Below are 23,405 nucleotides of genomic sequence, written 5' to 3' on the forward strand. Positions count from 1 at the left end.
GTCGCCATTCGAGGACTTTACCGTCGAGCTATGTGTCGTCCTGCCCACTGCTACTTCAGTTTTGCAACTTTGGTTTTCCTACAGATCTCCTTATTTCAGATTCGATCTCGCAGGGAAACTCCGAGCATAGCCTTCTCCTTTGCCCTTTGAGTGACAATGAGCTTCCTCATAAATAAGATATCTATTTAATTGTAAGTTGTTAAATCATATAAATTTTTAAATATAAATCATAAATACTCAAGAGTTATTGAGTTTCAGTAAACGCATCAATCTACACACACCCTAAATAAATGAAGACAATTAAGCGAAAATTTTTATATAGTTGTAAAAAAAGCATTACATTAATTAATTAAAAACATAATAATTTAACAACAAAAACAGAAACCACAAGTGGCACCCGTTCACAAACATGGCGCATGGATCAGCTATCGCTTCTCTAAACCATATTTTAGGCAAATTTAATTAGTAGCCAAACAAGAATTTATATTACCATGCTAACAATATACATAATATTCGTCTAGATATGTTGTAGACCTTTGAAGCGGTTTGGTTTTGTTTGCAAATTTCTTTTGTGTTACAAGAATAGTTGGTAGTCGTAAGGGCTTTTAAAGGATGAATGTGCAGTGTATTGCATTTACACGCCCTCCAGTTCGACCCTTCCCCTATAGCGAATCGTATAGAATACTTACAAATGACTTAAAAGCAAGTTGCGAGCCGGAGCCAGTCTGGTTTTGAATTCCTAACCGCACGGGTCGCGCGCAAGTCTTTCGTTCTTAAAACAAACTTGTATTACGCGCTTATTTCAAATTTTATATTTTTTTAACAGCCAGTTACCGGCGAGTTTATAAAGAGTTTTTAGTTGTTTTTGTTTGTGATTTATATTGTTATATGCTTATCTGTGTTTACGTTCAGTGTTTTGTTGCTATTTTGTTTTTGGTAATGTAATGAAAGTTTTTGTTTATCGGAGTTTTGAGGTGGTTTTGTGCGGTGAACCTTTGAAGAAGTGATTCAACTATCGAGAGGATAAATCTTGCAAAATGAGAGTATCTTGGAAAATTCTGTGCTGCTTGATTTTGCTTCTGAAAGTGGTTGCTGGAAATTGGTGGTGAGTACCTAATATGAATAAATTAAATTTAAGAATATAAGGAATTAATATTTAATATTTTCTTGTGTTAACTTTACCCATCAAGTTCAGTTATTAAATATTATAAAATGCCTACATCTTTTTAAAAAATTAGTTATTACAATCAATATTAAAAAGAAGTCTCTACCTGTGCCTCTACTTAAAAAAAATCAAACTAGCGCTATGAAAACAGTGAAAAACATGTATTGGTTATTTTTGTAATTTATCTAAAGCCACTATAAAGTATATGATACAGTAAATAGTTCTAAAAGGTACTTTTTTATTTATATTTGTTGATTATATTTAATTTTAAATTATACTCAAAAAGAGCGTTCAAAGAACACATCTCAATGTTCATTAGTTTGTATTAATTTTATTCTTTTACATCTTTTATTTTTCACATTGGATTTTTAGTGAAAAATAATGTGTATATTTTTCGACGATTCGTTGTCTCTGTAGGTCAAAGTCTGCAAGGGGTCAGTTCCGCTGAATATGCGTTTACGGCCGTTTTTAATAACCTATCTATCCTTATTTTAATTTACTAGAAGTAGAAAAATCTATCCTTTTACGCTTACTTACAATTCAATAACCTATTGACAGATAGCATTAGACTATCACTATATAGGACATAACTATAGATAGATAAGATCTTGACATTAAACGGTGACAGCCATGTATCCGTAAGTTAAACTAAGGGTAGATAGGTTATTGAAAACGGCTGTAAATCTTAGATCATTTATACGTCTAGATAGACTATGACATCTGTGAAAAAGTTGAAAAAAATAGACTTTAAACCTAACCTCTATTTTGAGCAATGCACGCATACTAACACAGTTTCATACAAATCGCGAGTGTAAGACGTAGCTTAACACGCACATTTTACTAATATTCCTCGCCCGTTTTTATCGGTTGTCTAACAGCTCTTGCTCTATTTAGAGGTATTAATTATCTAAGCTTTTAATACGGTATTTTATTATGTTAATCAAGGTAATATCTGCAACGACATTCCTTCAAACTTTTGTAATTAAATAATTAATAAAATCGCTATATAATAACACTTCATGCTGAAATCACAACTTGCATTCGTATTGGTAATCTAACGAGTAGTTATATCACATTATTCATTCGGTTTGTAGCGGAATAACCTAACTACTCTGTAGGCATTTTGAGGTTTGTCTTCCACGAGCCGTACCAATCTGGCCCTTATGCTCAGTCCAACTGATGCCGGCATCAGTGACTTTAGAAGGTCTGAGACATGCCCTACATAAGGTTGCCATACCCTTCCGAAACGCCTTCATCGATTTTTATGAAATCTTACATATTATATTATATATTTGGTAGGTCTGAGAATCGGTAGTCATCTATTTTTTATGCCCCAAATTTGTTTTTATTAATTTATGTGGCTATACAAAGTTTGTCGTTTCAGCTAGTAATATTATAATATGTATATTATCTTTCGTTGTTTGGTCGCACCAGAATAGTGACCGCATCTTCTCCTCCCGTGCGTGTCTAAGGGATACAAAGAACGGAGGATGGGCAGCAGTTTCCTTCCGGGAGAGCATCACCATGAATTGCGATCCAATCCCCATGCGAAGCGTGGCGATGTTGGCAAAACCCCCCAAATTGGGGGAAGCCTTTGTCCAGCTGTTGTCGTATTTCGGGTGTAGTGGCCATACTCTTCCAGATCGCCAGATCGGCGGTACCGTGAGTGGTCGTCCGAAAAAAGAATTTGCCAAGAGCGGCCAATGCGGGTTGTGCGAGAACAATCAAAACTTCCGTTATTCATCAGTGTCTAGCTAGTGCGCATTGTTAGATGAATATCCAACGAATTCAACTTTGTACCCATCAAAAAGTGTGATTTCTTTAATATATTCTGCAAAGCGTTTCCCTCCTCTTTCTAGCGCTTGCTGACGCCAGCCTTTAACATGCAGATTATTTCTGCCTTCATCAGAAGAACATCAATATCCAATCCTACTCTATTCGAGCAAAGCTAACCTCACAACTCTACTTCGTATTCCAGAAGTAAATGCATATTTACACTTTTCAACAATTATAAGACAGTGACGTTCAGTCAAGATATATTGAGTTTCCTTCTGGAGTATACTTTGGTATATTAAAGTCGCCTCTGAAACGGTCATAGACAAATAAAATCCTTGACGGAGCCAGTCTCTCGACAGTGTAGTCAGGTTGTTTGGACTGTCGAAATACTCAAATTAAACCTCTGGGCTAAGCGATGCAACACTCCTCAAGATGAACAATATTTTCGTTAGCTTTTTTCATATTAACTACCGTTTTCAAAAAGAAATGAATATGATAAAATATATAATGATTGATACTTTGAATCGTAAAGGAAATAGTTCATAAAAATAATCTTAAGTTATTGAGAAACGATATTAATGTTCAGTAGTTCGCATTACAAAATGAATTAACATTTTTTTCTTTAGAAACTAGCTTCAATCAAAAATTTTGATTTTGGAACCTACATATTATAACAATCCGTTATTGTACAATATAATTGGTCAAACCTATTTTGAAATCCATTGACTAGCCCAGTGGTTCTTGATCAGGATCAAGATACTGACTATAATTCAGGTCCCGGAATACAATCCCAGTACGTGTAAACATTTCAATTATGAATAAGTTAAAGTCTAAGGGCTGTATTTCACTGGTACACGATGGTGGAATAGCGTCCGTAAGCTACCAAACTAGACACCTTGCCGACACCAGAGTCATGGAACGTCCAAGCTGGTCGCTCCACCAAATTGGTTGTGCAACCAAACGGATACCAGGTGAGTAACTCGAGAAAAATAATTCGTACAAAAGTGTGTCAATATTATATTATACTATTAAACATATAAATTCTTCTTAAATAGAGTACACCGGCTTTTGTTTTTTTTTTTGGTCTCGATACCTCTAAAGAAGCAAAAAAATCCGTATAAGATGACTTAGCTTTCCGTATGTCAGGAACTTGTGATATCACAAACTTTCCTTTGAATTTCTACAAAAATAAGCTTCTAAACTAATCCAATCAAAAGTTACGGTGTCTTATACATCTCAGATTTTGTAAGTTAATCATTCCTAGGTACCTACTTGTTATGGAACTAGAGAAATGGTCTTAACACAACCCATATACGCTTAATTAAGTAACTCTTTCAGATAACACACATGGAAAATACATCTTATATGTTGTATAAGAAATAGTCACTGAACAAGACGTTCCAACTGATTCCTGAAAACCCAAAATTGTAAGCAGCATCGCAATAGCGCATGTCGCTTGAGTCATAAGATGTGAAGTCTCATTAGGCCAGTAACTTCACTAGCTTCTGTACCCTTAATCAATAATGCAGTAATTTTAAATAAAATTTATTTTTAAATAGCCTGAGGGCTATAAACTTACATTTTTATTCACCTAGATGTTGCCTCTCTTTCCATCGCGTGACTCTTGCCTCTTCGGACGACATTAGGGTTGTCTTCTTTACCTAAAAATAGAGTAGGTACTGCCTAGTATTAGGTCATCTTGACATAAAAATAGCTTAATATAAATACATCTTATAAAAATACCTCAATTTTTTCTATAATATAAATGGGTATGTCATCGTAATTATCAATAGTACCTACCTCTACCTATCAAGCCTACTTTAGTTGCAGATAGTAATAATTAATGTATGCCTTGGAAGTTTGAAAACCACGACATAGTCGAACCTACTTAGGGTAGGAAGTAAATAGGTAGCTATCATTAATATTAATTTCATTATAATAATAATCACTTTAAATTAGATTGTTTCAGCACCGTAAGGAAGCTTAAAACATATAAATTTGGATCGCAATGACCTTTAATATTCTTTGCTTTATTTATGTTACTCCATTTATAAAAGATCGGTCGGACCGGTGAAGTAGGTGATGAATAAATCGCGGGCGCGTTACTGCTTGCTCGTGAGTCCCTACTGGATAGCCCCGTTGATTGATCCTCTCGGTATGGGGGTACCACAAGGGTCTATTCTTGGACCCTTCCTCTTCCTAATTTATATAAATGATCTACCTAACCTTGTAGAAAAAAAACACAAGGTGGTATTGTTTGCGGATGACACTTCACTTATATTCAAAGTGAAACGAAGCCAAATTTTATATGACGAAGTAAACAATGCTCTATCTGACATCGTGTACTGGTTTAGCGCCAATAACTAATTATTAAATATTAAATTTACCGCGCCAAATGTCAAAAATGTAGATGCAAATATTTTATTAAATGGAGAGGTGGTAAAACCAATGGAATCTACTGTATTTCTTGGCTCTTGATTCCAAATTGCAATGGGGCCCCCATTTTGAAGGATTGGCGAATAGGCTTAGTTCTGCAGCATATGCGGTTAAGAAAATTAGACGGTTAACTGACATAGATACGGCGCGCCTAGTATACTTTAGTTATTTTCATAGTATTATGTCCTGTGGTATATTGTTATGGGGCAATGCGGCCGATATTAATACCATCTTTGTGCTGCAGAAGAGGGCTATTCGCGCGATTTATAACCTAGGTCCTAAAGAATCATTAAGAGAAAAATTTAAAGAAATAAACATGTTAAGGATGTATATGCTTCTACAATATGATCCCAGAAAATGTACACAAAAAAATGTGTTACGAAATTTAAAAGAATTGATAAAAACGCTTGTGTGGGAAAGGTTACTCTAGCATAAACGATTTTCTTAATGACACCACGGACTGGGAAAGAAGCGAACACCCTCAGGCTCTTTATTGTACGATATCACATTGTAATCCATATTTTATATAAAAAAAAAGACCGCTGAGTTTATTTGCGCCCATTCTTCTCAGGTCTGAGGCAGTCTCTTTTGAATGGGTGGTAGTTTTTGACGTTCGATAAGTGATTTTAAATCCTATTTTGAATAAAAATATTTGAATTTGATGAGGCCGCCGCGCGTACTTACGATACCTACGCGAAGAGTGAACTGGCCTACCATTTTTCGAATTGCATATTTTTCGACGTTTGGGTATATTTGTTGCGAATTCCGTTGAAATGTTTTATTTATAGTTAAATACTTAAAACAGAAAAGAAAGTATTCAGAGTTTTCTTCAGTGTTAATCCCGCTAAGATTTTCTATAATCAAGGCACGTGCTTCGAGGCATCCTCAGGAGATGTTGACTCTTCGAATTATGGCACGAGACTGGCTCAATCAATTAACACTCAACATTACTCACAACATTTGGATAATTAGATATGAATATCCGCAAAATAGCATCCAATTCTATAAATTTTCAAGAGTGAAAATTTATATATATTTATATATATATATATAACAGTTACGGGTAGCCGTCTTGAGAGGTTTAGAAATAATTTGGTAAATACGATACCATTTTTACACTGTGGTGAAACTGCTAATTTTCACTATAACTTAGTCTTCAACTCCTTCTGTGAGGAATTTGACAGGATTTTTACTCCAGTAACGGTGACAGTAAACAACAAACATAGTTTTAATGATTGGGCAACAATGGGTATCCACAAAAGTCGTAAACGCTTATATGACCTTTATTATGAGAAACATTACAATAATAGTGAAGAATTTAAAATATATGTAAAAAAATACTCCAAGCTTTTTAAAATAGTTTGTCATGAAGCGAAAACACGTTTCATTGCAGATAAAATTAAAAACAGTAATAATAAAGTAAAAGCGACTTGGAGTGTAATTAACAATGAAACTGGTAGATCGAATTGCCGTAACACCTCTATCTGTTTAAATATTAATAATCGCGTTATAAATTCGGAAATAGAAATTGCAAATGAATTTGATAAATACTTCTCCGAAATCCCGATTGTCACGACCAAATACCTTAACTCTTCGCCAAAAGCAGCATATGATATGCTTAAATTACACGTACCAGTATCTTCTACTGACTTGAAATTTAAGTATGTTACAGGTAGCGATATATTAAAAATCTTCAAATTAATTAACCTAAAAAATACAAAAGACCTATGGGGCCATTCGACTAATATTGTTAAATACATACTTGACATTATAGCACCTGAATTAGCAATAATATTTAATGAATGCATAGATGAGGGTGTGTTCCCTGTCCTCATGAAATACAGCAAAGTTATACCTTTGTTTAAATCGGGCAGTTCTTTTGACCCTGCTAATTTCAGACCTATTTCAGTGCTGCCTGTTTTTAGTAAAATTTTTGAAAAACTTTTGCTTCAACAGCTACAAATGCATTTTTGTAAATTAATGAACAAAAATCAGTTTGGTTTCACTAGGGGTTTATCAACAATTAATGCGGGTACTAGACTCATTGAGCACATCTTTGACGCCTGGGAAGAGTCACAGGATGCATTGGGCATTTTTTGTGATTTGTCAAAAGCATTTGACTGCGTCCACCATGAAACTTTACTCCTAAAACTAAAGCATTATGGAGTGAAAAATAGAGCCCTAAATCTGTTAAAATCATATTTAAGCGAAAGAGTTCAGATAGTCGATGTAAATGGCAAACGGTCTTCGGGTAAACCTGTGGGAATAGGTGTTCCACAGGGTTCTATTCTCGGTCCTTTCTTGTTTCTTATATATATTAACGATCTACCGTTTGTGGTAGATGATAGCCATGAGATTGTATTGTTTGCTGATGATACTTCACTTATTTTTAAAGTGAAGCGACGTGCGGATATTGATGACGAGGTAAGCAATGCACTCTTAAAGATAGTGCGTTGGTTTGAGACGAATAATCTGCACTTAAACAGTAAAAAAACAAAGTGTTTACGGTTCATTACACCAAACACAGCGGAGGTATAAACCAACGTACTTATGAATGACCAGAGATTGGAACTTGTGGACACTACGGTCTTCCTGGGTATCACGTTAGATAAAAAGCTTCAGTGGGGTCCACATATTACCCATCTAGCAGATAGACTCAGCTCTGCGGCATATGCAGTTAGAAAGATTAGAGAGTACACGAATGTTGCGACCGCTAGATTAGTGTACTTTAGTTATTTTCACAGCATCATGACGTACGGTATATTACTATGGGGTCATGCTGCTGACATTGATATAGTGTTTGCTCTGCAAAAGAGAGCTGTTCGTGCTATATATCAGCTTGGTTATAGACAGTCTCTCAAAGAAAAATTTAAAGAAATAAATATTATGACTGTTTATTGTCAGTACATTTATGAAAATTTAATATATGTTCACAAAAATCGTCACCTTTTTGCTCTTAATAGTGATTTTCATTATTATAACACTAGAAATAAGGGATTGCTTGTAACTAATTCTAGTAGGCTTCATAAGATACATAATAGCTTTAAGGGTAAATGTATACACTTCTACAATAAAGTCCCAGCCACTGTTCAGGCATTGTCTATAAATAAATTTAAATGTTTTATAAAAAAATGGCTCTGTCGTAAATCCTATTACTCCACTGCTGAATATCTAAATGATCGGACAGCCTGGGACTAGATTGTGATTATTTTATAGCAACTGTACAATATTGTATACTTTTATTGAAAAGAGCGCAAAAAAAAAGAATGCTGGAGAGTTTCTTGCGCCGCTTCTTCTCTCTCAGAGCGCCATTTGTTTCCGAAGCGGTAGTAGTATCTAGTAGTATAAGAAATGACATCAAAAAGAATTCTAAAGGAATCAATTTTGAGAAAATAAATGCCTTTTTACGCCTTTTTTTTTTATAATAATTATGATTAATATTACTTATAAAATACTCACCCATATAGCCACATGTCTGTTTGTCCGGTTCCGCCTTCATAACGGTATTGCCATAGCCCATATAGACGGGACACCGCAGGTAGAAATGATTTTAGTTTTTATTTCATTGTTGAACAATACTTAAAGAGTCCTACTTATATAGCCCAGGTAGAACTCAATGGAAAATTTAACTCATTCTAATGGACACCAAGGACCAGCGTGGCTCTTATTCTATATCACCGCGGCTCAAGTTTTTGTTTTAAGAGGATTCAGTACCAGTGGGAGGCTCCTTTGCACAGGATGCCGGCTAGATTACGGGTACCGACCAACGGCGCCTATTTCTGCCGTGAAACATTAATGTGTAATACATAATTATTGTGTTTCAGTCAGAAGGGCGCCGTAGCTAGTGAAATTACTGGGCAGATGAGACTTAACATCTTATGTCTCAAGGAGACGAGAGCAATTGCAGTGCCGCTCAGAATTTTTGGGTTTTTCAAGAATCCTGAGCGGCACTAAACTGTAATAGGCAGGCGTATCAATTACCATCAACTGAACATCCTCGTTCGTCTCGTCTCTTATTATCATAAAAATAAATCAAATTCGATTATTTTTATTCGAAATAGGATTAAAAATCACTCATTAAACGTCAAAAATGGCCACTCATTCGAAATAGTGTGCCTCATACCTGAGAAGAACGGGCGCAAGAAACTCAGCGGGCTTTTTTCTATAAAAATATGGATTACAATGTAATATCGTCCAAAAAAAATTATAATTAAGGTGCCTGAGGGTGTTTGCTCCATTCCCAGTCTGTGGTATCATTAAGAAAATCATTTATGTTATAATAATCTTACACAAACGTTTTTTAACAATTCTTTTAAATTTCGTAACACATTTTTTGTACATTTTATTGAATTAGTTTTTTTCAAATGCTGCTTAATATATAGAAAATTAAATTCCCTATACAATGACGTAAATTTAATTCAAAATTCAGAATGGAGTTAGTTAAAGAAATTAAAATAAAGTCAGATTCAGACATTTTTTGTTAAGAAAGTATAAAAAAATATAGATAAACTAGCTTTTAATTAAATTTTTGGGGTATAAAAATTCACCAGGTCTACCGATTCTTAGATCTAACAAATGTATCCTACATAAAATATAGCGTACTACAATAATTATTATATTCAATTGCCATCTTGCAACCCTGTTGCGGATCTGTGAATGGAACAGAATAATATAATAATCGCGATACAAAAATAGTTATTCATCGTTCCTACTTCTCTTCTGGGTGAAAATGTGAAATTGTATGAATTTTTTAAAGCTAAACCACAATAAAATAACAATCAAAAAAATACAAAATAAATATTTTGGAGTGGGTCGCCCTTATCACTCAGGGGTATGAAAAATAGATGTTGGCCGATTCTCAGATCTACCCGATATGCACACAAAATTTCATTTCATGGTGCAGCCATTTTGGAGGAGTTTGGTAACAAAGACCACGACACGAGAATTTTATATATTAGATTTTGAAGTCCTGCTTCATTGTGAAGTACATATTATATAGTTTTAGTAGTATTTGTAGTATTCACAAACAAAGGGCGAACATACAATCTTCGAACATACATTCAAGCTTCGGTGCGGCTTTTCGTCACAAACCAGTCAAGGAGAATTTTATTACTACAAAGTTCTCAACCGTCTTTCTGACCGTTCCTGCGTCTTCCAACGGGCCATAACTCATAAACGAGAAATGGAATTCTTTTTTAAACAATATTGTTCAAGGTAAGTAAAAACATTTCACAAATTGTTTATATATTACAAACGCAAAATGAACAGACTATGCAAGTTTGACTTTGTTTACTTTCAGTTATGAGGTTAGTAATAAAAGTAGAGGATTTTTGTTTATAAATAGAACAGCGTAAATAATTTTGTTTATATTCAGTGCTGCATTGTTTGACATAGAAAAACATTTAAAAACAATGTTTATGTACTGTTGCACAATTTTCGTTTTCAGTGTTTTTGTGATTTGATGTATGGGGCTTCGTACATATTTTTCATTATGATGTTATGTTATAGTGTATCGTGTGTTTTATAGTTCTGGAATTCATTTGTTAAATGTAAAAAATGTATTCAAATTCATTTACAGACATGTATCGGTTCAATTAATTTATTTATTCATTTATTTTACTTTAAAAAAGATTGGTTGCAGATAAGTTACACTAATGAAAAAATACAAATAAATTAAACTAGTATACCAGAGAGGATGTAAATACGACGTACTAAGAGGCGGGTCTGCCTAAGTAAATATTGAAATTTAGTTTAGTATGAAATGTGCAGTGAGATTTGACATAAGTTTGAAATAGTAATTACAATATGGTGACGAAGTATAATCCGGATAAGTTTGAAAGCGAACAGTTGCTTCAAACGTAATGGATTTCGGCTATCTCAGTTTTTTTACAAGATTATAATCGTCATCTGCCAATATGTCAATGACTGCACGTTTCATACAATCGCTTTTTTCTTGGAGAGTTTCGCTAGGCTGTATTATGAGTCTTCACCGAAAGCCAAAAAATACATTATAAAACAGCAGTTAGGCTTGGTAAGAGGTAATTAATACATTTAACATGGAGTGGATGAGCGGTATTGGTGACTTACTTCACCCTTACCCATTATATTAAAATTCAAATATTTTTATTCAAAATAGGATGTGACATCACTAATTGAATGTCAAAAAAAATACCACCCATTCCAAAATAAATGCCTCGGGCCTGAGAAGAATGGGCGCAACAAACTCAGCGGGCTTTTTTTTTCATCAAAAATATGTTTTACAATTAAAGTAACATTTACAAAGTAACATTGTACAAGTAAACTTATTATTTAATAGCCTGAGGGCGGTCGCTCCATTCCCAATATGTGGTATCCTTAAGAAAGTCATTTATGTTATAGTAACCTTTACCACACAAAGGTTTTTTAACAATTCTCTTGAATAAGGTAATACTTTTGTTTTAAACATTTTCTGGGATCCTGTTGTAAAAGCATATACGAGTACATCGCCCCACAAAAGACTTGCTAACTCGACTTAGCCAAGTAGTAGGCATTATAAGCTTATGTCTGTTCCTGGTGTTAACATTATGGTTATGACAGTTTCTCGCAAATTCACTTATGTGCCTATGAACATACATTACATTATCAAGAATATACTGAGAAGCAGCAGTCAAGATGTTAATTTCTTTGAATTTTGCTCTCAATGATTCCTTAGGGCCTAGGTTATAAATAGCGCTAATAGCCCTCTTCTGCAGCACAAATATTGTATTAATATCGGCAGCGCTGCCCCACAGCAATATACCACAGGACATAATGCAATGGAATTAACTAAAGTATACAAGTCGCGCCGTATCTATGTCAGTTAATTGTCTAATCTTTTTCACCGCGTACGCTGCAGAACTAAGTCTGTTCGCCAATCCTTCAATATGGGGGCCCCATTGTAATTTAGAATCCAGAGTAATGCCAAGAAATTTAGCAGATTTCACCGATTTTATCACCTCTCTGTTTAACTAAACATTTGCATCAACATTTTTGACATTTGGTACGGTAAATTTTATATATTTCCTTTTTTTTGCTATTTAACAATAGGTTATTAGCGCTAAACCTAAAGTACACTATGTCAGATAGAATATCGTTCACTTCGTCATACATAGCTTGGTTTCTTTTCACTTCAAGAAAATCAGTGAAGTGTCGTCCGCAAACAATACTACCTTATGTTTTTTCTCTATAATTCAAATTCAAATTCAAAAACATTTTATTCATGTAAGTCACGGAAATGACACTTATGAATGTAAAAAAAAAATATTGTTTCTTATTGAATTTACCGCTACTTCGTAAAGGGTTGAGCTAATGAGAAGAAGTCTCAGAAACTCATTGCCACTCTTTTAAGTCAAGATGTACATTTTAATTGTTTTTCAAATCATTTCAATTACAATATATGCAAAGTGACGCAACAAAAATACTCAAATGTCAAAAACTGAAAGGCTTACACGACTAAGTCAAAAAAAGAAAAAAAAGTAAATTCATACTATAAGTACACAAGAGTTATTGACTATAGTAGATGCATCAATCCACACATACCGTAAATAACAAGAGGCATTATGTGAGCATTCCATAAAATAAAATATATAATAATTTTAACTTTAAAGGAAATAATAATAATAAAAAACACATCAAGCAGACCTCCCGGTAACAAGATCATCCAGCCACCACGAGTAGCACCCGTTCACGAGCATGACGCATGGACCAGCCATCGCCTCCATCGACCATATTTTAGGGAAGGGAACGACCCGTCCCACGTCGCCGCCACAAGCAGAGGCATTTAAGCGAGCATGACGATGCCTGTCACGAGAAATCTACCGAATAACAAAACAATGTTCATCTACATATTATGCAATACTTCCTATACGCCTCTACTTACGATTTTGTTTCAATTTACATAACTCATAATTATTATTATTATTATATAAATTGATTAAAAAACAGAAACAATATTAATATTTAAATTATATAACTATAATGACATTTATCAAACTAAGACATGTAACAGCCCAGCAGCTCAGTCCCAAGGGTTCTTTAGATCCAGATATTCAGATATTTTATAGTACCCTTTTGTATACAACTTTTTCTTTAGCACTGATTTATATTCATTTAAAGGCAAAATCTGAATGTCAATAGGGACCTTATTATAAAAATGTATACATTGACCTCTGAATGAATTTCTATTTCTAGTATTTCTAGTACTTCTATTTCTAGTATTGACACTTATGAGTGTCACAATTTTTTTTAAACGAATTTATATTTTTTTTACATAACCAAGGTTTTCATATATGTATTGCGATGTCAAAGTCAAAACTTTTATTTCCTTAAATTTTTCCCTTAGTAGTAGAAGTATCATCTGCAAACAATACTATCTCATGCTTATTTTGTACAAAGTAAGGTAAATCATTTATATATACAAGGAATAGGAATGTCCCAAGAATCGAACCTTGTGGAACGCCCATGGTAACGGGAGATCCAGCAATAAGATAAGGAAGAGTAACAGTCTGAGAATAGACCCTTGTGGTACCCCCATACTGAGAGGAATCCCAGGAGATCTCCTGCCATTCACGTCGACCTTCTGAATTCTATTGTTTAGATATGAAGTCAGAAGATCGAACGCAGTTCCCTTTATGCCATAGGACATAGCTTCCTGACCAGCGTTGAATGTTGTTTTATATAAACGGTATTCCGCATGGACTTACAGTATACTACAATATTCACCAGAAGGATTGCCGGCTAGATTCTGGGTACCACAATGGCGCCTATTTCTGCCGTGAAGCAGTAATGTGTAAGAATTATTGTGTTTCGGGCTGAAGGGCGCAGTAGCTGGTAAAAATACTGGGCAAATGAGACTTAACATCTTATGTGTCAAGGTGACGAGCGCAATTGTAGTGCTATTCAGAATTTTTGGGTTTGTCAAGAATCCTGAGCGGCACAGCGTTGGGCAGGGAATATAAATTACCAGCTGAACGTCTTTATCGTCTCTAAAAAAATACTAGCGTATAGACAAACGGGCGAGAGAGAAGAACAACTTTAAATTGGTCACGTATTATCGTGCTGTCAGGTCATCTATACGTTAGTATATTCTATGCTTTGGTAAAAACAATTTTTTTTATGTACTCCTGTAACTTTTGAGTGTAGAACGCTTTTTGTACAAAATATGGAATTCGGAGTTAATGCGGGACTGTTTGGACTTCCATGCGAACTTCCAATCCCCTATTTCATGTCCATACAGGGCGAATTTTCAAATACACTAAATCAAATGTTTATTCATTTCTTATCAAGTACCTATATACAAAGTTTCATGGTATCATCTTCGATAATAACGAACTTCCATACAAACTCCCATCCACTATTTCAACCCCTCCAAGACTTTTATTCGCGATAAAAGGTAACCTATGTCCTTTTCCAAGCTCAAGAATATCTCTGTACTGAATTTCATCAAAATCCGTTCAATGGTTGGTTAATCTTATCTTTCTATACAGAAATCGAAATCATTTTTATTTCTACCTAGGTTTGCTTATAATATTATTGTAAATAAAAATAACCATTATTAACTACATATATAATAAAAAAACGGATATATATTTATTCTATAATATATAATTTTGTCAATTTGATTCTTAATTATCTTATATTTTATTATCATTTGTCTCTATACTATCAATATCATTATTGTCATCATATTCAAAAACGAATACTATATCTAGACTAATTTTGATTCATTATATTCAATCCATTTTCAAAATTACCTCGAACTTGAAATAAGTGGCGGCAAAGAGATTTACTTGACTAGGGAGTTGAAACAATGCATATATACGATATAATATACTAAAATAAACAAGTATGTATCTGAGGAAACTCTGCAACTTTACAAATAAAAATTTAAATTTATTGATTTTTCACTTCTGCCATTTTTTTATGTTGGCAACATCAGGTTGTACGTGACGACTTGGTGGGTGAGAAACACGCCGTTCTTTACATTTTACGTTCAAAATTAACTAAACAGTAAACTATCGTATTGTTACTAAATAGTGTAACAAAAGGCGAAAGTTATTTTATGTCTGTACTCGTTTCCAGTTGGTGTAAACCTTTGGAGCAGCATGATCGTGGACAATGCCGGCGTGCACACTGCACGCACTAAACTGTACTTTATTTATTGGCCTCTGCAACGGACAGGTTTTTTAGTACGTTTTTCATTTTTTAAAGAATACACTTCATTGAATATTTATAGATATATTCATTTAATCTTTGTAGTACAGACGTATGTCTGGGACAGTATTGTTCCTATACCTATTTCTGCTACAAAAGAGTGGTGCACTTGTACCATTGCGGTTTCGTTTGAAGGGTATGGGTGCTGGGCTAACTGTACTAACTGGCACATGAAATATGTCATCTTGAGTTTCAGGTTTATAGGTGTATAACATAGATAATCTAAACTAAAGGGTGTATAACGTGTGATTGCGGTCGAATCACATTACACTACATCTTAGGTAGGCGTAACGTTAATTAATTACTCACCGTTCAACTCATCTTAGGTCATTCATTCCGTGGAAACTTGAACATTAACGTTATGCATCATTAAATATTTTGGAGTGGTTAGTGAATAATTTCGCACGAATTGCTTTATTTATCATTAAGAAAAGTATCTATCGTACACAAAAATGACAATTTATATAACATAAAAATTTTAACACTTCAGAGCTATCACAATTATTTTACATTAAATTTATCTCCCAGAAAAATTAACTTTCATCCATAATTTCAACGACTGTCTTACATATTTTCCATCAGGTTACGTGTCCTGACGCGAGTTTAACACTTTATACCGATCCCAAGAACGTGGCTAAAGAAGTTTTCACTGGAATAAAATTATAATAGAAATCAGTAGATATTTTTATAGCAGTTACACAGGTCAGCAGAATAAAATTTAAAATATGTATGTTTTTCGACCATATAAGAAATCTAGATACCTTTTCAAATATTTCTATTTATCATTCAGGAACGTACGTATAATTGTGTTAGCTAAGATGCCAAAGGTTTGCAGCTACTGTTCACTACTTGGAGGCGGGTATAAATAATTTAATGTGCGGAAACGGTTACATTCTACATCAAAACTGAGTTGACAAACGTTGGTATTTAAATTGCTACACAAGATCCCTTCGTAAATTAACAGGATTTATTAAATCTTTAAGGAAGGCCTATGGAAAGATGTTTACAACAATCATACTAATCCCTCACTAATAATTATTTGATGTAAAATTTTTATTAGGCGCTAAACTTAGGCATTGAATGAGAGATGGCTGTCCCATACAGATATGTTGTGCTCGTTCGGGTAAACTATCTCGAGTCGACCGAGGGAGCGCGATCAGTTAGAGCAAAATTTACCAATTTACACACAATTATCCTAATTATAATAAATAAACTAATTATAAATGCGAAAGTTTGTAAGAACGTATGGATGTCTGGATGTATGGATGTATGTTTGTTGCTTTTTAATGCAAAAACCAATGAATAGATTTTAATGACACTTTACAATAATATAGCTTATACATCAGAATAACACATAGGCAATAATTTATAAATATATAGTGTGTATTATCCAAAATAATACGGTAAGTGTCAGAAAGTAGGAAAAAAATCTGCAATCTGCGAACTATTCATGTTTGTAAAAAAGCGGTAGGAGTTACAAATATATATTTTAAAATCAAATAAATGTATACAAATATATGTACTACTAAAAAGGTCCGCGACAGCATATATCTATCTTTTATATGTAAGCCATTAATAGCCAACATAGTGAACCATAAATATAATACAAATTATTAATTTATTTCTAACGACATTTGGTAGTAACAGATTGATTGGGACAAATATTTGAATATCATCATAAAATATACTTTGTTCCAATTTACATACATTACATAATATTGTTGTTCGAACACATAGTTTGAGAACGGCTGGACCAATTTTCATGATTTTTAATTTCTTGGATTTGTCTCCGTCCCAAATAGCAGAATAACATAAAAATATTGCAATATTGACTAAAAACATAAAATCTCTGGATCTACTGAACCAATTTTGGATAATTCTGTTACTTACCAATACAAAGCCACATTTTTGTGAATATTTTATTAACCCGAAAAATGAAAGGTATTAATATTCTTGGCCGTTGGATTTAAAAACTAAGTCGGAGAAAAAATTACCGAAAACTAACTATAATTTGTTTGGCAAAGGAACGTATGCCGGGTCAGTTAGTTATTTATAAAAAAAATATCATGAAACAGAAGTAGTACGACCGTGTTACTACTGATACTTAACAATCTTTTGTGTAACATCATAAAAGCGCTTTGCACTTGGCCGATTTACTGAATTGAAATAGAGCAAGGAAATGTTTGACGTCATTAAGCACTCACAAATGAAATGTATAATTGCTGTATAAGAAAAAGAAATCACACTTTGATGAATGGTAAGGATTAAATTGTGCACTAGTTGCATACAACGCTTTAGATACGGTTTCGTCTGCTTGTTTTAATTTATTATTTTTTGTATAAAGTCGCATATTTGAGGCACGAGCTTAGGCACGAGAGGTACAAACTCCTACAACTCATCATGATGGGAAAAGTTGCCGGAAGAAGAGGCGTAGGTCGTAGAAAAAAGTCTTGGCTGCGCAACATCCGAGAGTGGACTGGCATCTCGAGTGCGGCAGAACTATTTCGCCTCGCGAAGGACAAACAATTGAAATTACAAAGCTGACCGCCAACCTTCGCTAGTCAGAGAGGCACGCGAAGAAGAAGAAGACTTTTTGTATGATTCAAAAATTCAAAGATTATATTTATTTTACCCGTAGGATACAAAGTTTTTTAGTTTCCAATAAAATCTTAGTTTAACTTACTAGAGGTAGACAAATCTATCCTTTTACTGTTACTTACTATTTAATTAAATAACAACAAAGCATACAAGATTTTATCAATGTTAAGTCACTCGAACGGTTGGCTCAGTCGGAAGAGCGTTCGCACGGAACGCGAGAGGTTGCGGTTTCGAGTCCCGCAACGTTCATAAAATTTTGTTTTAATTTTTTTTTGTGTAGTAATAATAACATAAAAATTGAATCTGTTATTGGGCTGCCCCATACTAGTACGAGTAGATACTCCAAAATATGGACATTTTAAAAGTTTAGACAATTATTATCACTTTTTATCGTAAGTATATTGGAATGAAGTGAACGCTCTTAAATAAATTGCCGCATAAGTGCTTAACAACTGTTATTTGTTCAGATATTGTTTTAATATTGTGATAACAAGCTAAGATCAACTTGTCTCGTGTTCGAAAATTATTTACATTAGTTGATTTGTATAGTGTTGTACTAAAGTTGCATAATATCTGTGTATGGTATTGACTTTAGATACATCTACGAATACAATTTGTACAACGTAATAGACAACAAAGTCACATTTTTTTAAATGAAAGTAAGGGACAAGACGAGCTGGACGTTCAGCTGATGGTTATTGATACGCCCTGTCCAGTACAATGCAGTGCCGCTCAGGATTCTTGAAAGACCTAAAAATTCTTAGCGGCACTACAGCTACTCTCGTCACTTTGAGACAAGATGTTCAGTCTCATTTGCCCAGTAATTATATGTAAATAAAATAATTTAAATATGAAATTATGTTTTAAAAATCAGAATTTAATCAATTAGAATTTAAATTGTATAGAATTGCACCTCGGCAGCCATTGCTTGTTGGAAGCCGATCAACTGGGTCATAACAAAAAAGTCGCATACCTGAAAGGGATAGCAGATACCAATCTAATTTATGTGTCTCTGTCACATTATTATTTTCAGTGACGCATCTATTGTTCATCTGCTACCTATGCACAAAATAGTGGCTAACAGTCAACCTCAACAATTTTCGACGTTTTCACAGCTGTCAAAGTCTATCTAGACGTATAAATTATCTAAGGTGTTGACTGCTCTTTCGTATGTAGGGACATCCTAAATAATGTTTCATAGATAGTTGTTCGTCTTCTACTGAGCGCTCTATCACCTGATTCCTGCCGCCGAACTCCACCTTTGACACGACACGCCCCAAACTGGGATATCATCCCCACCGTCTGTAAACCTCGCGTTCAAAATCAAAACAACAACCAAGATGTAGAATAAGTTCCCTTGTGCGGTGTTTCCAGGACGATACGACATGGGTACCTTTAAAAACTGCGTACACATTTCTAATAGGCCGGTGATGCTCCTGTGATTCCTATCCAAGAGAATGTGGGCGGCGGTGATCACTAAACTCCTCTTCTATAAAAAAAAATAGAAACGCGACCGTAATGTGAACATTAATAAAATTGAGCGCCCAGAAGAGACAGCACATACATTTTAAGGCTTTGCACTGCGTTAGAAAATTTCTGCTTGGAATAACTATTGAATTGAAGAAGATACGAAGCTCGTTTATTATGTATGGGCATAATACGAGAAATGGCCAAATCTACTGTACTCATTATACTGGCTGTATTACCACGGTGTATGGCAATGGTTAGCTTTTACACCCTACGGAGGTTCTTGAACATTCGAAGTTAAATATCTTGACGAGCGACGCCTAAATTTTAGACAAAGTTACAAGTGCCATGATGGTGGATTAACTGGTAAAAGTCATACCATTTACTTCTCAAACTAAATATTATACAATGGTAAGGTGATGCATCCAATATATGAATCATTTTCAATGTTATAAAGTATTTTAAATATCAAATAATTAATAAAAATTAATAAGAAATAAAAAACTGGATAGATATAAGTTATAATTGGGTGTCAACCTACCTAACCTTTAATTCATTGTTTCTGTTAGGATGCTTATTTGTGAATTGCCAAAGAGCTCCATTCGTCACACCCTGCGGAACCAATGTCAATTAGAAATAAACGCTGAAGCAACTCAACAGGTTTAAACGATTCCAAAGCACTGATAAAGGCATTCAATAATAGAAACGCGAATGAAGCCCTATCGTTGAGCAGTAAAAACCTATGCATACTCACCAGGATGCTTACTGGGCGCTGTCGCTTATAGGTACAAGCACCTCAGTGTGGTCGGATTAAAAAACGAAAGAACTTGCAGATTTTGCTTTGAGGCCGATGAAACGCCTCTTCATCTCCTCTGCGTAATGCATAAGCGTAACACCATCCTTGGCGACTACACCCTGCTCCCAGATGCTGTTTGTAATACTGGCGTCAAGAAGATACTGCGGTTTGTAAATGCGGCAGGGTTTGGCGACGAGCTATAAGTATGAGTGGCGAACACAATAGTTCAACTTGTCGTGGTGTTACTAGAATTCATTAGGACTAGACAAGTAGTCACCCTCTCCAAATAATAATAATAATAATAAAGGAAGCTTCGTGAACATGACGGTCGTGATTACTGTCATAATTAGCTATCGCGTCAAACAATGCAATTATTAATTAACTATACCAGGTACCAGGCACCGCAAGCAAAATTCACTTACGAGTTGGCGCTTCGACCAGCCATCGTTCTCGTCGCACATATTTGAACCTTCGTAGTTTAATATATTGACGACGACTTACGACACTGTTACAAGTGCCATGATAGTGGTTTAACTGGTAAAGGCAATGCCACTTGCTAATAAAACTTAATAAAATACAAACTCATATATATTATGGATCTCTACACTGTCTCTACATATTACAACTGTCAAAGCTCAAATATGTTTTGTCTGTACTGCATACATAGTTGTTTAAATCAATCATTTGTTTAAGACTGCGTTTGTTAAACGCTGTGTTAAATTGACCAAGAGGTCACTAAACTAGTCAAAACATAATCATGAAACAGCCATGTCTTGTACCGACGCGTGTCTCGTTTCAGTTTTGACATACAACACGTGTCGCCATTGGCTATGTAACTAAATTCTGTCGTACTCGTTATGTGTACTTTAGGCGGAGTTCAGATGAGAAACATAACAATGCTGCGAATTTGAACATATTTTTCCCTTTATTGGAAACTAGCTGACCCGGCAAACGTTGTTTTGCCATATAAAGTCTAATTCACGCGATAGTTTTATAAATAATAAAATATTGCCTATATTATAGCCTGTACATCATTTTGTTCTATTGTCAATAGTTTTTGCAGCGCACGCAAAAATAGGTTTTCGATTTTACACCTTGTGTTACAAAATAGCAATTTTATTACGGATCCCTAATTTTGAAAAAAAAAACATAGCCTATAGCCTTCCTCGATAAATGGACTACCCAACACTGAAAGAATCATTCAAATCGCCTTCCTCGATAAATGGACTACCCAACACTGAAAGAATCATTCAAATCGGACCAGTAGTACCAGAGATTAGCGCGTTCAAACAAACAAACAAACACAGCAGCTTTATAATATTATTATATATAGTATAGATAACTTTGTAGTAAAATTTAAACTGAAAAATATGCTGGTGAATAGTATTGAATAGCTCTTACTTTATTGTTGAATGCTACTCAACAATGATACTTAGTAATTTAAGATAGGTTGTGTAAATCATTCTTTTTAAACTTCATATAGTTTAGTTTAAAGTAAGATGTAGTTAAGTATGTACACATAATTAAATACTGTATCGTTAACTTGTTACTGATATATATTAAAACACTTATTCATATTTTTAAAAACTTCCCTTTAATCGGATACCAACTGTATTAAAAAAAAGTGTGTGCGTATAATCTTTACGCGCGATTGAAGTAAAACTTAATTATAATTAACTTTACGAATAACTAACAGATACATATATAATATACTTTTTTTGCTTAAATAAAAGTTCATAGACAAAATATGTTATTTTCGTTTGCCCTTGCTTGTCCTTCCTATTCTAGGACATACAATATATAACAAATATTCAAGACAAGAAGATTCAACTTATACCATTAAATATATACTTACATGAATAAAAGTCGTGTTATTAATAAATAATTAGATTATTAATAATACACAAATATATATAACGTAAATATATATAACGTAACAACGTTACGTTATATTGATTAAAGGATTAAAGGTCCGATGGACGAATGTCGCAAACGTCAGACTGAGAACCTTTATTTATTATTTATTACAAAGTAGTCATAAATGAACCAATACACTTGGAGATTTTCAGAAAATATTACTGAGCAATTTGAAACAATTTTTTATCCATTAAATTATAATGGTTAAAAATTGTTTCAATTGAATTTTTTCTGCCGGAAGTACTGACGTTACTTCCGTCAGAAAAATATTCTGAGTTACCCCCAAGCAGCCTAAAGAAGTTTTACTTCAATAAAACTTTGTATTTTGTACCTATAGAGTTTTCGTACTGTACCGGTTGATTTGAGGTAATGTTTCGTAAGCTAATACGGTGTTGCACTTTACTAATAATAGTCTGTCAGACGTAAATAAGGCCAATGAACTATTGCTTTGAAGCATGAATGAAGCACGGGGAGGGGTAAAAACGCATTTGCCATTCGATAATCTGTTACACGCCTTAGCTTAAATCAAAACACATTGAAGTCTTTGCCATTTGTCGTCATAGATTTCTTTCTTTATTACGAATGCGGTATAATTTATGTGGGAAAGTATATGATGCGTTGAGCCTTTTAATTTATGGGTAGGTATTGAATTTGATTGAGCAGTTACGCTCGGCTATATGAAGTTCGTTTGCGTAAAGTCGGCTCTAGTTGGAGAGCGTGATCAGTCGAAGCCAACATATCTAGAGACAAGAGTTATTTGTACGAATTATACATAAACAAATATTATACTTATTGTAAATGTAGGTACTTATTTAACTTGTTATAACAAGAATTATTGTTGTATTTTGTATTATTACCTAGCCTTGATGAAGTCGTTTTTTTTATGAAAATAAGGGACGAGACGAGCGGGACGTTCAGCTGATGGTAATTTACAATACAATGTAGTGCTGGTACCACTACCCATAATCTTGCCGGCATCCTGTGCAAAGGATGCTCCCACTGGTATGAAAGTCAAACACC

The 23,405-nt window shown here is 34.2% G+C and overlaps 1 protein-coding gene across 1 annotated transcript in view; it reads left to right on the top strand.

Annotated features, from left to right (window-relative positions):
- The first annotated feature begins 743 nt into the window (after positions 1 to 743).
- The window catches only part of LOC126978910 (protein Wnt-1-like), a 136,633-nt gene continuing 113,971 nt past the window's right edge, over positions 744 to 23,405 (top strand). Inside the window, exon 1 of the mRNA XM_050828034.1 lies at positions 744 to 1,105. Within this exon, the coding sequence (XP_050683991.1) occupies positions 1,038 to 1,105 (68 nt within the window). The 5' untranslated portion in view covers positions 744 to 1,037. The remainder of the gene's footprint in view (positions 1,106 to 23,405) is intronic.

The sequence above is a fragment of the Leptidea sinapis genome, chromosome 3, assembly GCF_905404315.1.
Source record: "Leptidea sinapis chromosome 3, ilLepSina1.1, whole genome shotgun sequence".
NCBI classification, from domain to species: Eukaryota; Metazoa; Arthropoda; class Insecta; order Lepidoptera; family Pieridae; genus Leptidea; species Leptidea sinapis.